Here is a 16119-nt window from a genome sequence, read left to right as displayed (position 1 = left end):
AGTGGGAAAATTTGTGTCTATCTATCTATCTATCTATCTATCTATCTATCTATCTATCTATCTATCTATCTATCTATCTATCTATCTATCTATCTATCTATCTATCTATCTATCTATCTATCTATCATCTATCTATCTATCTATCTATCTATCTATCTATCTAATTTTTTTTATATACCATTTGCAAATTTTTGGAAAGACCTCTCCACAAAAAAATGCACATGCACAACCCTGTAATCGCTCCAGAGAGGGAACGCCTATTAAAAACGTGCATGTGCATGCACGAGCGAGTGCAAGTGCATACTTAAAAGTTGCTGTTTGAATTGCTCATACAAGCTTACTTGTAAAAATGCTAGCTCCGTATCAACCATATGTCCACCGTCACTTTACCTGTTATTATTGCATATCTATTGTATACTTCACTCATACCTATTTAAATCTGCAATAATTTAATACAATCAATCATTTGCACAGAACTTTACTGTTGTCACTTTATACCAGTGTTGCCTTGTCTGTCTGTATATACTTAATGTGTATATATATATATATATATATATATATATATATATATATATATATATATATATATATATAGATATATATATATATATATATATATTTTTTTTTTTTTTTATACTTTGTATTCTTCTTCTTTTTTCCTACTGTACTGTGATGCAACGCTGCAATTTCCCCACTGTGGGACAAATAAAGGATTATCTTATCTTATCTTATCTTGTATGAGAAGAAGAAGATATGCAATTTTTCCACTATGTCAGACTCACCACCGCTAAGTGAAAATAGGGACGAGCACGTAGGACGGCCTTACGTAAACATATCACTAGAATGATTGACAATTTGGAGGACCACTTATTTTCATGATCCACCCAGAAAGAAAAAAATCCTCCACTATGCTTTTAATATTTGTTTTCTCCATATATATATATTAGTGCTGTCAAAATTATCGCGTTATTATCGGCGATAATTTTTTTAACGTGAGATTAACGCTATGTGGTTTTATGGTACAATTTTCCAAGTACATCCCGCTGCAGCCTGCGGGAAGGCAGGGCTATTTTCCCCCAGTCTATGCATTTCTCATAGGCTTCCAGAGCGGACCTCCTCAAGGGAAAAAGACGCTCTTACACTGGGTGGCGCTAGTGCCTTTTCTTTAAGCCCCACCACCAACAAACAAGTTGAGTGTCTGGTAACTAGTAGCAACCTGAAATACGCTGAGAAAACAGATTACTGAGGTGAAATGGAATCTGCTACGACACTCTTGCCGTCTGTGTACGACACAGGTCGGTATCGTGTGTGTGTGTGTGTGTGTGTGTGTATGTGGGTGGGTGGGTATGTGTGTGTTCTCATTTTTGTTAAGAGGCTGAAAAGTAACTTTCTAGAACATAGACTACCTCCATCTAGTGATGTCGGTCTATTGATTTTGATGTATTGATTGAAAATTGTTCATTATTATCTTGGTTAATTAACATCTAATGTTAACTCTACTACATTTTATAGCAGTAGGGTAAAATGCTTGTCTTTGTTCAAAAGACTGTATTAACTGTAAAGACTGTCTTTTACATCAGCCCATTTTCAGGGCCTTTTTTTTTGCCTATGTATTTGTTATTTTTGGCATAAATCAGTGTCTGTGACCTGTTTTCATTTTAAAAAAAGAACATTGGCACAAACCTAGCCTGTATGTATTTTTTTGTATGTCATCGAGAGTATTTAAATGATTTTCAATCAGGAAAAAAATGTGCGATTAAAATGCGATTAATCGCGAGTTAACTCAGGCATTGATGCGATTAATCGCGATTAAAAAAATTTAATCGATTGACAGCACTAATATATATATATATATATATATATATATATATATATATATATATATATATATATATATATATATATATATATGAAAAAAAACTGTTAACACAATCTTAAAATCTGTTTTCTTTCAACTTTCCCTCTTCCTTTTCATGTTGTCCATTTGTTTCTGGCTCTAAAAACCCCAAAACTGACAAACCAAACATGACATCTGACACAAATGAAAACAAAGGAAATTCTACACTAGATTACAGCAAGTAAGTTCCTAGCAATCTCCCCTATAATCCACATGTCTTGACCCCACCCTGTACAGCTTTCTCCAGCCAAGGAGTCACATTGGTTCTCGTCGGCTCAGAGTCAGTCTAGTCGGGCTTTAAGAAGTGACCCAGAGCGTAACTAAAAAAGTCTGAGCTCTCTCCAGACTTTTAGTAACTGGGGCACACAAAACATCATTACCGTGATGTGGATAATTACAGTGCAAAAAGGGGGTGACCTGTTAAGCGTGTAATGCACCCTTTTATCTTGAGAAGTCAATCTTTCTGAGGCTGTTTGCAGTGTATGATCCCAGTAAACAAATGTTTTTGTGCGGCAAAAGAGTCCCATTAAAGGCCAAAAATGTCAAAACAGATTCCATCTCTTTGGGTTTTTTTTTATTTGTTTATTTTTGTCTTTTTACAGAGCGGAGGGAATCAATGTGCAAGGGAGGAAAAGAAAAAAAAAGGGTTTGATCACTTCAGGTTGCTTTAACTTGCATAGAGGTTGTCATGGTAACATTTTTATGAGGTTAATAGATATAAAAAAAACCTGAACAGGTGCTATTTAAAAGCCTTCGAGTTCTGTAACAGAGCAAAGTTAGCCATCCATGAGTGGTTTTAGTAGATTTAGGCTCTGGGATGTGTTTAGTGAAAGTGATGCTGGTGTACCACTCTCTTAATAGTATTAACCACTTCCCCTGAAATGTAACAACACCTCAAGGGGTTTAGCGAGCAAGCTGTGTAATTACAGAAGGGGTTGGAAGGGGTGGGAGATGGGGCAATTCAGAAAAACAAAGAAATAGTCCAAAATAGTTTGTAATCTACTTTCCAGCGTTGATCTAAACTTATACACAAATTTAGCCAGTGTCAACTTAAAAGGTTTCCTGCATTCACCAGAAACGGCATGCAAAGTTTTTAATTGAGGGACAAATAAAAAGCTCCCTCTGCTTCGCCGCAGCTAGAAGCAATCATTTCCATATTTAAGACGCAATCCCACAAACAGCCAGCGTTCATCGAGCTGAAAGCAGCCGAATCTTAATTTTGATAAATGATTGAAACATATGACAGGGTATACACATTAATCCTGCAGAGGACATTCATTTTCCTATTACCATAATGTAGAGCACGACCACCCGATGATGAATGCAGCAATCAAAAAATGGGACGCGGCAAGAGAGAGGGGAGAGCCAGGGTAATAAGTGTGCTGGCTCCCAACATTGGTCACTCTTCATTTCTCCTATTGCCTGGGAAGGGGGGGGTAATGCTTTTCAGTGACCTCACTTACTGCCGCAGACATCAACCCCAACAACAAGTAAACAGGAGAGCAGGAACAGCTCTAATTATGTCTTAAGAATTCATAAAAGGGAGCGTTTGAATAAAGGGGCGATTGTGCACTGTCGTAGGCATATTTCATGAGGGGCATTTACTGCCGCCTTAGCCTTTGAAGAGTGGGAGCTGCTGAGTGAATGGGGGGGGGGGACTTGGCCCACACCTGCATAACTGGGGAAGGGGAACACCTGTGCACCCTGCAGCCTGATCAAGGAGGCTGGCTGCAGCTAAATCCAAGGGGTGAAAGTGGATAAGAGGACAGGCCTAAAGAGTTCTTTTTACTATGTAGAATTCTCCCTGTATTTAAATGAGAGATGGCAAGACCCTTAGAGTGTGAGAAGGAATGTAGAATTAAGCTGTAATTGTAGGATCTTTATGATAAGACTTAATTATCTATCTCTTTTTGACTTGGAGTGGAATATAGAAAAATGGAGCATGCAACAACGGTAAGGTGATCACACTGCTGATAATATCTGTTGATAAGGTATTCGCCGGACCTATCTAAAATATAAATCTTAGAAAATCTTTGTGCATGTGTGCGCTTTTAAAGCAATGATGATGGCAATTAAATGGAGGAAGGCATGTACAGCTCTGAACATCAATGCAACAACGATCAGTTGTGCTAGAAAGAGGTAGTTAAGTAAAATAAACTTCTTAACATGCTCATGCTTAATATATCTGTCATAATCAAAACAAAGCAAATGCCAATCATTTGTCCAAAATGAGAAAACGGTCAAAAGAAAAAACAAAAAATGCTTTTTTTTTTAGAGCTTAGGTCAATGTGTATTTTTCAACCTGATAGTAATATTATCGCTTAGAGGTTAGAGACATCTATGTTAGATTAATTCTAAATCACAACAAATTAGAGCCTAATTAAAGGGTTTGTTTTTTGCTGCAATTTAACAGACATCAGAAGAAAAATAAAAAATACAATTGTGTTGGTAATAAAGACCAAAAATGGGTTTAAAAAAGCAGTATTGCTAAAAAGGGCTGATTCCATAAATGTCCTCAGACTTTATATATATATATATATATATATATATATATATATATATATATATATATATATATATATATATATATATATATATATATATATATATATAAATTATTATTTTTTTAATAATAGGCCTAAGTAAACATTAAACACGAAAATTTAATTGAAATAAACAGAAAATAACTAAATAAATCTTTAAAAAAAAGTAGTAAGATAATAAACTTCTGCATTAAATACATTCTGGTTATTGCAATTTAGAGTATGATACCTATAATTAAATAATTTGGAGGAGTCAAAATGCACGTTTTTTCCAAAGTTTGAGCGCTAATAACCATAGTAAAGTTTAAAGCGCTTATCTGAAAAGAACGCGCAACTTGTAAACAAACGCGCTGTCTTTAGTTGGGTATTTAAAAACACCAGGCAAACTTTTAATACCACGGCGATCCACCTTTTCTGACAATAAAAGTTCAAAGAATAAGATTTGTTTGGGGAAAAAACAAACAAACAAACAAACCAAACTTACCACACTCAATCAAAAATAAGGCAGGCTTATTTCCCTGTCGTTAAAAGTCAAAAGAGACGCACCAGGTGAGAAGTCGTCTTCCTCCTTTTCTAGACTCGCGGCGATGTTCGCACGTGATCGTCCGAGAGGGTAGAAAGCAAACAACAAGACAAGAAGCGCTGGTGTAAATAACTAAGCATAAAAAAAAAGCAAAAAAAAAAGCTCAGTATTCCTCTGCTGGGCAATGCTGTCGGGAGACACACACCCTCCTCTCCTCCTGCTGTCTCTCGTCAACGCTGCTGTTATTACTAATGCAACAGAGAGGAAAAAAGCAGTACACTGAGTCCTGTTTGAATGACGCGCAATGCGAGAAAGAAGCGCCTTGTTTTCTTTTTTTTTCTTTTTTAAACCCCCCTCGTTACGATTCAAACACACAAGCTGTATCCCAAGCAAGCACGCGCGTATATTTGGGACTAGAAACCCCCCGTGGGGGAAGGAAGGCACTTGCTTGTACCACAGAGGAGTGTGTTATTATTTGGGGGGGGGGGAGTAAGCTTCTGCTCCCCCCCCCCTTGTGACGTCAGGATACCTACCGTGTAAATAAAACTAATTATTATAAACTTTTTTTTTTTTTTTGGTCGCTTTATCGACGAGCGCGTGACGTGTAACACTTCCTGTGCAACTATCCGCACGCGACCGAGTCGGTAAACTTCAAACAGGCAGAACAAACACTCTCCACGTGCTGAAATTTGACGTTATTAGGAAATCTGAAAAAAATAAAAAATAAAATAATAATCAATATGTATTTAAGAAATATTGAAATATTTTAACTTTAGAAGCTCTCAGCGCGATGCATATTTAGTTTTTAATTTTTTTTATATCAATCTGAATCAATTAGGTAAATATGAATGTATATAAAGGAATTACGGAATTCCAAATATGTACATTTTTTGTTGATATATATTAGAACATTTCTAACAAGACGAAAAACTGTTTTTTTCTGCAAATTGCATTTAGTAGCAAAAGATTATTTATAGGCTTATATATATATATATATATATATATAATATAAAGAACAATATCATTAATAAAAGACAGCAACACTGTTTTACTAACTAATATACAGGTACAAAAAAATTAACGTAGCTTATTTTTAATCAAAATATATCAAAGGATGTAAGCAGTTCAAGATGTTTCTTTTGATACGTAAATCGATTTATTGCGTATTATTTCCTGTTAATCTTTGACAGGATCAACATAGTCGGATATTAATTTTTTATTTATTATTTTATTTTTATTTTTTTTCCCCACCTGATGCTCAATTCTTCACCACGAATACGTTGATGGGGAATACCTAGGCTATCAGATTAAGCAATTTGGGGATGAGTTTCTTTTATGTGAAAATAATAAATAAATAAAAGGATATAGTGTGTCACATTTGGTCTTATCCACATTTTGAAAATGTTACATTTCATTTTTTAAAGTGATTCACGAATCGTTGACATGTGATTTACAGTCTAATAAATATGTTTATATTAAATTTAACAAACCATATATATTTTCTTTTACTATTAAAATAATTTAGCTGATCTTCATGTATTTATCATCAGTCTTGCAGCATATTTAAATGTCATCTTTTTGTCTTGTAAACAACAATTTTCGAATCATTGTATTCGATTAAACGTCGTGCATTCTTTTATTTATTTTATGCACATTATACATTTTTATTTATTTCATAGATATATACTTCTACCTTCATCTTTTGAGTTTTTTTCTTTATTTCACCAAACCTTTCCGCTCAAAAAAATAAGTTTTGCATCCAATGAGAGAGAAATGCGCGTAGGGGTTGTGGTGGTAGCATGCTGCCACCTAGCGGTTATTTCTCAATATTGTACCTACACTAACATGGACAATGAACTTCAGTGAACTTTTATATAAATATATATATATATATATATATATATATATATATATATATATATATATATATATATATATATATATATATATATATATATATATATATATATATATATATATCTTACCCGTTAAAAAAATAATAATACATAAAAATGTGACACTAACTATACTCTTGAAACTTATTCTGGCTAGACAATTAAAATTAAACAAATTTAGATATTCTGGCCTAATGTATTAACTATTTTTGATCAAATAGTGCCATCTACTGATGTGCTGAACATAGAAGCATTTGCTGTCCACAATATACGAACAGATCGTTCTGGTGTTTATTCTATTTGTACAAAAATCACATTTTATTGTGAAAAAATTTTAGGTTTGCAACACTGCATTTGTATGAGACGACAAAAATGCAATTAAAAGAAGAGATCTTTGGTTTCAGAATCTTGTAATAATGAGTGCTTTAAGTACAAATTTCCACTCACTTACCTCTAAGAGGTAATAATGCAAGCTCTAAAGTCTATTGACAACAATTGCTTCTTATGGGATTGTTGTCGGAAAATTTAATTTCTGTTCTTTCCTTGTCAGTATATTGATGTATGCTATTTACTCTCTAGAAATGTTTTTTTTTTACTCAATTTGTTTCACCTGCAAGGCCACCAAATGTCTGAGTCGGAGGTGGTAAAAGACAAGCCATACCTTTTTCAATAACAAAACTACATACTTTCCCAAGGTAACTGTTTAACCAAAGTGTCTGTGATTGTTTTGATATGCGTTAAGAGCAAGGGGACAACTTTGTCTAAGTTAGAACTGGGCAGACCATCATGCTGTGAATGTGAATGTCTTTTTCTCCTTTACTTTGCAAAGTAAATAAAGTGCCAACTGAGTAAAAACTGAACATTTTTTTCACACAACAGGGATATAGTTTCATATCTTAGTTTAGATCTTTAAATCTTTAAGCATCAAATCTTGGAAAAGAGAGTCCAGCACAGAACAACAGTTTTAAGTTTTTCTGTTTATGATGAAATACATCTAGGTCACCTTCTCAGGTGCATATTTTGCATTTTTTGTAGAAAGCTACAGTCCAAGAAATCGTTTGAACACTTTCATATTTTTAAAACTTCATAACCACAAACTTACATTTATTTCATTAGAATGCTATGTGAAGTATTGCACAATCATGTAGTAAAAGTAAAAAAACAAACAAAAAAAAAACTCTTAAAAGCTGTGATGTAATTCTGTTTTAATCCACTACTTAAGTAGCAGGTGCAAGATTTCAGTGTCTCTACCAGGATTGCTAATAAAGAATCATTTCATATATAGCTTTTTCTTGAAAAAAAAAAAAAGTTCCAACTTACTAACATTACATAAAAAAAAAACATCTGAACAGCATTTTTTTTCTTTAACACACACACATTGGACTTCTGTATCTATTCTAAATTGGCTGCTCTAACATATGTAGCTTTAATACTTTGATCCAAGCTGTTTCCTTGTAGTCCAAGCTGCAATGACAGTTAACCTCTGCTGGATCCTCAGGTTTTTCTGCTCTCTCCAGCAGCTGTTCCTGCAGAATTGTCCTCAATATAGCTACATTCATTCCCCTATCAACACTGATGACCATTACTACAGCATGATGCAGCCACCACAAGGTTTCACAAGTTTAGTGGTATGTACATAGTTTGTTTTTGCAGCAAATACATTTTGACTAGAGGCCAGAAACCTATGTTTTAGACTGAACTGACCAGAGCACCATAATATGTGCATTTGCTTTGTCCCTTATCGTCTACAGTAAAAAATTAATATTGAATTTTACTTCTCACATAATTTTTTCACAATGCCTTGAAAAATAATAGTGAGTTGGTTTTACTGCATCAAAGCAGGGGAATCAGAGTAAAAGGGACTGTAAACAAATGCAGGAGACACTGCTTTAAACTTTTTGTCCCCAATTACAAACAAAAATAAATCTGGGAATCATTTTTGTTACATTACAATGATCAACAGCCATATCATCCGGCTGTAAAATGTCGATATAGCACCCACAGCTCTGGGTTAGTAATATGTCAATTATTTTGCAAGGGGCCCTGCTAATACATGAAACTTCCAAAGCAGAGTAACAAAACTTGTATTGGTGAAAATTAATCCTCTGGGGTCAGTGTTCAGCGTCAGCTCCCCAGCAGAGGGGAGAGTGATACTCTGCTGCAAGTGGACACCTTAGTCATGCAGAGCCAGTTGCTGGAGCAGCGCCATCTCAATTGTACACAACTTGAACTTTGGAAGAATATTTTTTTTGGTCTCTATCTATAATCTTCATAATATGTAGAGAAAGTCTTTCAAAATACATGACTGAAAGAAAAAAAAGGGAACTACATTCATAGTAAAGCTGGTATTGGTTGTTATTGTCTTTTCCGCCATACGAAGGAAGCATATTTGTGGAGAATAACTGAAAGGATAAACGCTCAGCCCAGTTTAGCTGTGTCCTATTATTAGGCCTGGCTCAGTCTCTCAGCGCTCAGCTGTAACTGAACTCCGTCTGTCAAGTCACGTCCTCTTCCTGCTCTCCCCCACTCAGCATTGCTGCAGCCAGGCTAGGGGACATTCGGGTCTGTGGCACCCCACAATCCAGGCATACAGCAGGACAGTTAAGCAGCTGCCTCCTCTGAACACCTCACACGATGGAGGCTCTGATTGTCCAACCGCATGAAGGTGAGAGAGGGATGCATGAAGAGGAGGAATATGAAAAAAATGGGGAACTGGATGAGGGAGAAATTGAGCCCTCGTCTCCTGTGGCATCTAGATCAGAGGACGACACTGATGAGGATTCAGAACCTGAGCCACCGCCTGTTATTCGAAGGAAAGTGTCATTCGCAGATGCGTTTGGCCTTGATCTGGTTTCGGTTAAGGAGTTTGACAACGCTGAGGTGACAGAATCCGAGGCTAGCTGGTCTGATGGGAGGAAGGTGGTCCAATCACCAGAGGAAATCTATTTGTCTTGCTTGTTTACAGTCCCCTCTTCCACAGAAGAGTTGGATCAGAAGCTGTGTGAGCAGATGGTGGAGCTGGAAAGCATTGAGCTTCTCCCGGGAACCACAACTCTCCGGGGCATCATCCGTGTGGTCAACCTCTGCTACAACAAGAGCGTCTATGCTCGGGTGACTTTGGATCACTGGAGCAGCTACTTTGATCTGCTGGCAGAGTATATACCAGGCTCTAGCGATAGGAGAACAGACCGGTTCACATTCAGGTACACTGTGGTTCCTCCATTTGAAAAAGAGGGAACTAGAGTGGAGTTCTGCCTCCGATATGAAACTCCAGTGGGCACTTTCTGGGCAAATAACAAAGGGATGAACTATGTGATGTTCTGCCACCAAAAGACACCAATAAAGGACCATGTGACTCCAACAGAAGAGGAGAGCAGCAGTTACAAGAGCAAAAGAAGCTGCCTGAAGGCCAACAGGTGAGATAAGTCTATAACCTTCTGAGGGTTTGCTAAAACACAGGCAGAGGCAAGTGAAGGCCCAAGGCAGTAATCTGAGACAGTGAGGGGTTTCTACCTACTCTGTGCTGCTCCTCTAATAAATGGAGCTTAAAGCAATAAAAAAGCCTGTGAAGGGCCCATTGTCTGTTTACACTAAGTTGTTATGCAAGTACTGAGTGAGAGGTATGTAGCCCACATGACACATTTTTCCCTTTTATGGTCAAATGTCAGTGCATGGTTTCCATGACGTCCAAGTCTAGCCTTTCCTTTTGGACACTACATGCACAAACATTTTTGTTTAACTCTCCAAATCATAACTATGACAGCCCTTATTTTAATATTCCTCTAGTATTTCTTTTTCTCCTTTACATTTTGTTGCATTACTACCAAAATAGGCAAGATATTTTACTTACATTTTATGTGTTTGAACAGCAAAGGAACACAAGTCATATAAGGTAATCATACATGATTTTTAAGTTTTATTTTACAAAAACAAAACAAAAGAACCTTGGGAATGTGCAGTGCATATGCACTTAGCATACTTAAAAGAGTCACATGAAAGGAGTTGCAATAATGAGTCACCCAAGTAGGTAGCAAATTACCTATGCATTGTGTTGAAGTTTCACACAGCTTGAGGTTATATTATTCTGAACATCTCATGAAGCACTGTTCAGTCCATCAGAAGAGCAAACCCACAAGATGATGGTTCATCCATCTGAATTAAAAGACCAGCCTATGTCAGTATTTTGCAAAACCATAGCCAAGAACTCACTTATTGACAAGACACCTTACTTTTGCACTTCTCACATTTGGCCCTTACTGAAGAAAGGAAACACGAAACTCAGTCTTATTACAATATAATGGTGAAAAAAAAAAAATCTTCAGAAGGGACACTAAGGCTAGCAAAAGTTAAATGGAAGAAGGTCAGAATAAAAAATGCTAACATAATGATAACAGATAATCCTAACAGAACTGAACTGAACTGATTGCAAAGAATATACGCATCATTTCAGGGTCCCAAACAGGCAAAGCTTATACAGACAGATCGAGAAAAAAATTGAAGTTAAAACTGATAGGATGTTCCACAAAAAAAGAATAAAAAAAAAAACCTTTTTTATTTCACCATATAATCCCCTGCTGTACAAAAGACTATAATATTATAATGCTTTGGATTTACTGTGAAAAAATGTTGGAGTATAAACAGTTTTTTGAGGAACTATATAGTGCAACATGCAGCAGAATAGATTTGATGAAGTGAATGCATACAGTATTTGTGAGTCAATAAGCAAATACTTCTTTGACCAGTAGGAACGAAGAAATTGAGGAGAAAAACAGAGAGAGCGCACACACCAGTATGGCTGCTGCAGGTTTGTACAAGACAGCTTCTCATTTATACAAGGATGTACATACAGTATACAATATATGTGTGTAACGGTGTATTTGAGACATTTTTGGCACTTTTGTAATTCTTTTGCAGATATGGAATTGATCAATAAAGTACAAAAGACTTGTGGGGAGAGAACTTCACTTTCTCATAAGGACCAAAAACCATGGGTGAGGTTTCAGCCTTTATTAGAAGCATGTAACACCATCTAAACACTTTATTTTTAAGAGAAAACAAGGTTTTTCCATAAAACTGAATTAAATTTCAAACACTCAAACATTTGAGCCTGTATGAGTGTAAAAGTACATTTTCAGAGAAATGTATCTGAATATGATTATAGCCACATTCTCATTTGAAACGCAGGTAACCTAACACTTTAGAAACTATGACTAATAATAACAGCACCCTGCTTGTATATATGCTGGATAACTGATGATGTAAACCAACACAAGGTAATTCATAGAAGTTGCAGCAGTGTTACATGGCGTTGCATCACCACATTAATGTTACAAAAAGTATTCTATGAATGCCAGTGCTGGGATTCAATTAAGTTGATGACCTTTAAAGACAAATAGTCCAGGTGGTATCTGGGTTTTAGTTTAAGTGAACACCAAAGCTGACTTTTGACTTTTCGCTTTCTTGACAGGTGGAAAGCGTGAAAAGCCGACGCAGAGCAATCCGTTTGGCACGCGTGCAAGATTACCTTTGCCAGAAAGAGCAGCAGCAATCAAAGGCATTTCCACATGACTCAGCCTGTGGCCAAAAGGTTTCTCAGCATGTGTCAGCTGTGCTGGGTGACTCCCCCAGCTATGTCTATAAATCCCAAAAGGTGCAATCAAGTGAGAGTCCACGGGTACTTACCTACCATCAGATTCCCCTGCTCTCCTTGGACTGGAACAGTCATACACCTGAACAGCCGGGCACTGCCGATGTCGATCACATCTTGGCTGCTAGAGCTAAAATTACTTTGTCAAAAGAGTCAGTAGAAAATACACCAACTGTTAATGATATGTGGGAGAGCTTTTCCAAGACTATACATGATAGTAAAACTAAGGAAACATCTGTGAGTGATGTATGGCAGGTTTTTCTAAATAGATCTAGCTGCAAACATTACTCTGATGTGCCAGAGTCAGAGTGGCTCCAGACAACAGCACCAGTGCTCCCTTCAAATAGTTCGAAGTCGCTAATCCAAGATTCTGAAGAAAGTCAAGAATTTCTGGAGGTGAGAGGTACACCCAAAACCTTACATAGCCTAGCTTCGTGTCAGTTACTGTCAGACAGTTGCGAAACATTGTTGGATGCCAATGACTTGAAGGCTAAAGATAATAAGGCGGAACAGGCATGTGTCAGCAGGCCAGAGGATGACAACCAAGCGACACAAGATGCATCCCAAAGGTCAGAGACAAACTCCGTAACAGACACTCCAAAGGAATTCAACCTCAAGAGGGCAACTGCTCTGTCTATGGACAAGGCTGACAATCCAACGGAGTGTCACAAACGTAAGGACTGGGAGCAAGAAGGCAAAGCGATAATAGAAACAGTGGGAAGAGGAGAAGCGGAGCCCTTTGCATTGCACACACCTGACTCAGTAACAAGCTCAGGGGAGTCAGAGACAACAGATATGACAGTAATGCCAGAGAATCCGAATGCCAGCCATGTTGATACAATCTCACCAGATGCAAAACAGGATGGGGGGGTTTCTTCAAGCAGGGAGCGAGAGGTTACAGGCACTGCACACAATGAGATAGATGACATTGTGGCATTTAGGGAGACAATCAGCAAGGAGACAAGGGACAAGGACAGCTATGTCTTCGCTGCATCCAGGAAAGGAAAGGAGGAGGAGGAGATCATGATGAACTATACGGCAAAGGAAGTGCAAACAGAAAAGGAAATATTTAGGCCAGGTGAATGTAAAGAATTTAATAATCCCCTAAGGAATGCAGATAAAATCCAGCATGAGGAATTCAGGCAAAGCCCAAATGGGAAGATTAATGAGAATGAGACAGAGACAACCAAAAGACATGCAGATGGATTTGGCTTACAGCAAATGGATGAGGAAAATACAGAGAAAGAAATAAATATTTTAGTGGACAAAAACAAAGATGGTTCATCCAGTAACTTTAGCATAGGGGTAATAAAAACAGAGGTAGGAGCTACTATGACAGAAAGCAAAGAAATAGAGGATGTAACTAATGAAGGTAGTAAGCTAACTAATATATTGGATGAAGTACAGTGTAAACATGATGATAGGTCAGCCTCCTTGCTTATGAAAGAACATAATATACAGTCAGTGTCTGTCAAAGTGAATGAAGAGCTACTTGTTAAAAATAGGGAAGACTTTCCTCTCATACAGATAAAACAAAGTGATGACCAGGAATTTAACATGCAGCAACAGGAGATTAGATATGATGGAAAAGAAATAGATCAAAAAGAAACAGGTCCTTTTGCAGAGTTGAGTCCCATTGTTGATTCATTAGAAGTAATATTTTGCCAAAATAAGGATAATACACAAATACCTTGTCATCCTGATCAATATGATCCCTTGGAGATGGTCAAACCAAGATTGACAGACCCCCAGAAACATTTACAGAGTCAAAAACCCAATTCAAGTCGAGACTTAAATCCAGAAGAACTAATGGCAAAGAGGAATTATTCCAAGAAAGACACTTCAGCAGAACATGGATCTGAAGCATCAAGAGGAGCAAAACAAGACCATAGTAAGGAAGATGAGAAACTCTGTGGTGAAAGGCTTAAAATAGAGGCAATGAGGGAGTTGATGGGTAATCCGGAGAGCCCTTGGGGGGAGAATAAGATTGTGAGGAAAGGACAAGAATCATCAGCAGAAGTTACAAGCCCCCCACATGTTGAACATAACAAACTGAGAGAGGGAACAAAAGATCCCATTACAGTAGAAAATAGTCCTGCACTTGAAGTGACACAGTCAGAATTGGAGCCATTGTCCATAGAAAGATTTGGAGAAAATTTGATTTGTAGCATCTTGGAAGAGGTTTTTGCTCAGAAGTTGAAACCTACTACTTGGCATCCAAGTACTGTTGGTGACACAAAAGGCCGGCTGACAGAGACAACTCAAGATCACTGTCCAGTTGATGAGAAAAACTTGAGCGACCCTTTAGATTCAAGTACGTTTCTCTTGACAGAATTTTCAGTAGATTCATCTGCAAATCTATACCCAGGCCTAGAGCCAATATTGTTCACCGAAGACAATGAAAACTCCTCCATCGACATGACTAAGCCCCTTTCCATGACAGAGGACATCAACAGGCCTTCTGAATTACAGTCTGATTGGGATTCAACTGTATATCGGACCCCAATAGCCCATAGTGAAGAGCCGACATATGAAAGAACCCAATCCCTTAGCTATTCAAAGGATCAGGAGAGCAGGTCAACAATTAAAGCCAGGTCAGTTCCTCATCCAGAGAAAGATTTTGAAATAGAAGACTGCATATTTGTTACTACCGAGAGATTTGATCAATCTTCCAACCTTTCCAAAAAATATCAGAGCTCTTCTGAAAAATTAAAAGAGTCAAATGCCCTTTTATGGTGGACTGTATTGTACACTATCAGTCACATTACCAAATTACTAATCTGTGCACTCTTGATTGGGGGATTCTTTGTTGCAGTTTTCCTCTATGATTTCCCATCCTTTTTCGCACTCTACACTTTTTCAATGTCTTGTTGGATTTTTAAGTGGAAGAGACAGCAGGTAAGGACAGGTGATAAGACTACAGAATAGGTTAGGTTTTAGGTCTTCCCATGGATTCATTTTGGGGAGACCACATTTAAGATAAAATAACACCAAGTGCAATATTCTATTGATACGTGTGCGTGATTTAGAATTTTTATTTTGCCTATATCTTTTGTAATTCAATGTTGTAACCCTAACCAAACAAAATTTGTTTGGATCAGGAGCATATGGAAACAAATATTAAAATGTTTTTTTGTTTTTTGCTTGATGCAGTTAAGTTCTGAAGTTGAAATAAAATTATGCATTGAATGCAACACTAGATGGTAGATGGTATTAAAAGTATAATAGAGTATAATAGAGTTGAGTTGTTAGTTAATGAAAATATTGTGCAAAACCTTTTTTGTCCAACGTGTGTACATTTGCAGTGTTTTTGGGCCCAATACAATGTTGTTCAATAAAATGCGTTCACAAGCTTTTTTATGCATTCCACTGTATTTTTTTTTTTCTTGGTAAATCTGTCTTTTCACATCTTTAAGTTCAAATACTTCATGATAAAAGGGCTGCTGTTTCAACAGTTTCTATATTTTGCCTGCGTGTTGTTTCCTCTAGGAACTCCAGGTTTTTCCCAAAGCCAAAAAAACTAAAACAAACAACACAACAACAACAAAAAACTCCACTTCAGGCAACTTTTATTCATAGGCTAAAAAGTTTAACTCAACAGCAGCTTGAGGAAC

The 16119-nt window shown here is 36.9% G+C and overlaps 2 protein-coding genes across 10 annotated transcripts in view; one reads left to right on the top strand and one right to left on the bottom strand.

Moving 5' to 3' along the window:
* The window catches only part of foxp2 (forkhead box P2), a 120538-nt gene extending 115129 nt beyond the window's left edge, over positions 1-5409 (bottom strand). For 2 of the 6 annotated variants that reach the window (XM_038303898.1, XM_038303904.1), the window contains exon 1: positions 4925-5409. The gene's annotated coding sequence lies outside the window, so the exon portion shown is untranslated. The remainder of the gene's footprint in view (positions 1-4924) is intronic. The other 4 variants (XM_038303905.1, XM_038303906.1, XM_038303899.1 and 1 more) reach the window with 3 other exon arrangements.
* On the top strand, positions 3634-15861 carry ppp1r3aa (protein phosphatase 1, regulatory subunit 3Aa). 4 transcript variants are annotated; one of them, XM_038303895.1, is made up of 5 exons: positions 3634-3850; positions 9390-10274; positions 11601-11662; positions 11773-11849; positions 12326-15861. In XM_038303895.1, the coding sequence occupies exons 2-5, from the start codon at positions 9493-9495 to the stop codon at positions 15431-15433; spliced, it is 4029 nt and encodes a 1342-aa protein (XP_038159823.1). In that variant the 5' UTR covers positions 3634-3850; positions 9390-9492; the 3' UTR covers positions 15434-15861. The 4 variants fall into 4 exon arrangements, with proteins under 4 accessions (XP_038159823.1, XP_038159822.1, XP_038159824.1 ...); XM_038303897.1 differs by lacking the exon at positions 3634-3850 and having other exon boundaries at positions 9223-9523; positions 9615-10274; XM_038303894.1 differs by lacking the exon at positions 3634-3850 and having other exon boundaries at positions 9220-10274.
* The last annotated feature ends 258 nt before the right edge of the window (positions 15862-16119 follow it).

Source organism: Cyprinodon tularosa, unplaced genomic scaffold, assembly GCF_016077235.1.
Source record: "Cyprinodon tularosa strain WSP-4 unplaced genomic scaffold, ASM1607723v1 ctg520, whole genome shotgun sequence".
In the NCBI taxonomy this organism is placed as follows: domain Eukaryota; kingdom Metazoa; phylum Chordata; class Actinopteri; order Cyprinodontiformes; family Cyprinodontidae; genus Cyprinodon; species Cyprinodon tularosa.
Note: the sequence above shows the minus strand (reverse complement) of the source record. Positions and strands in the feature narration are given on the sequence as shown.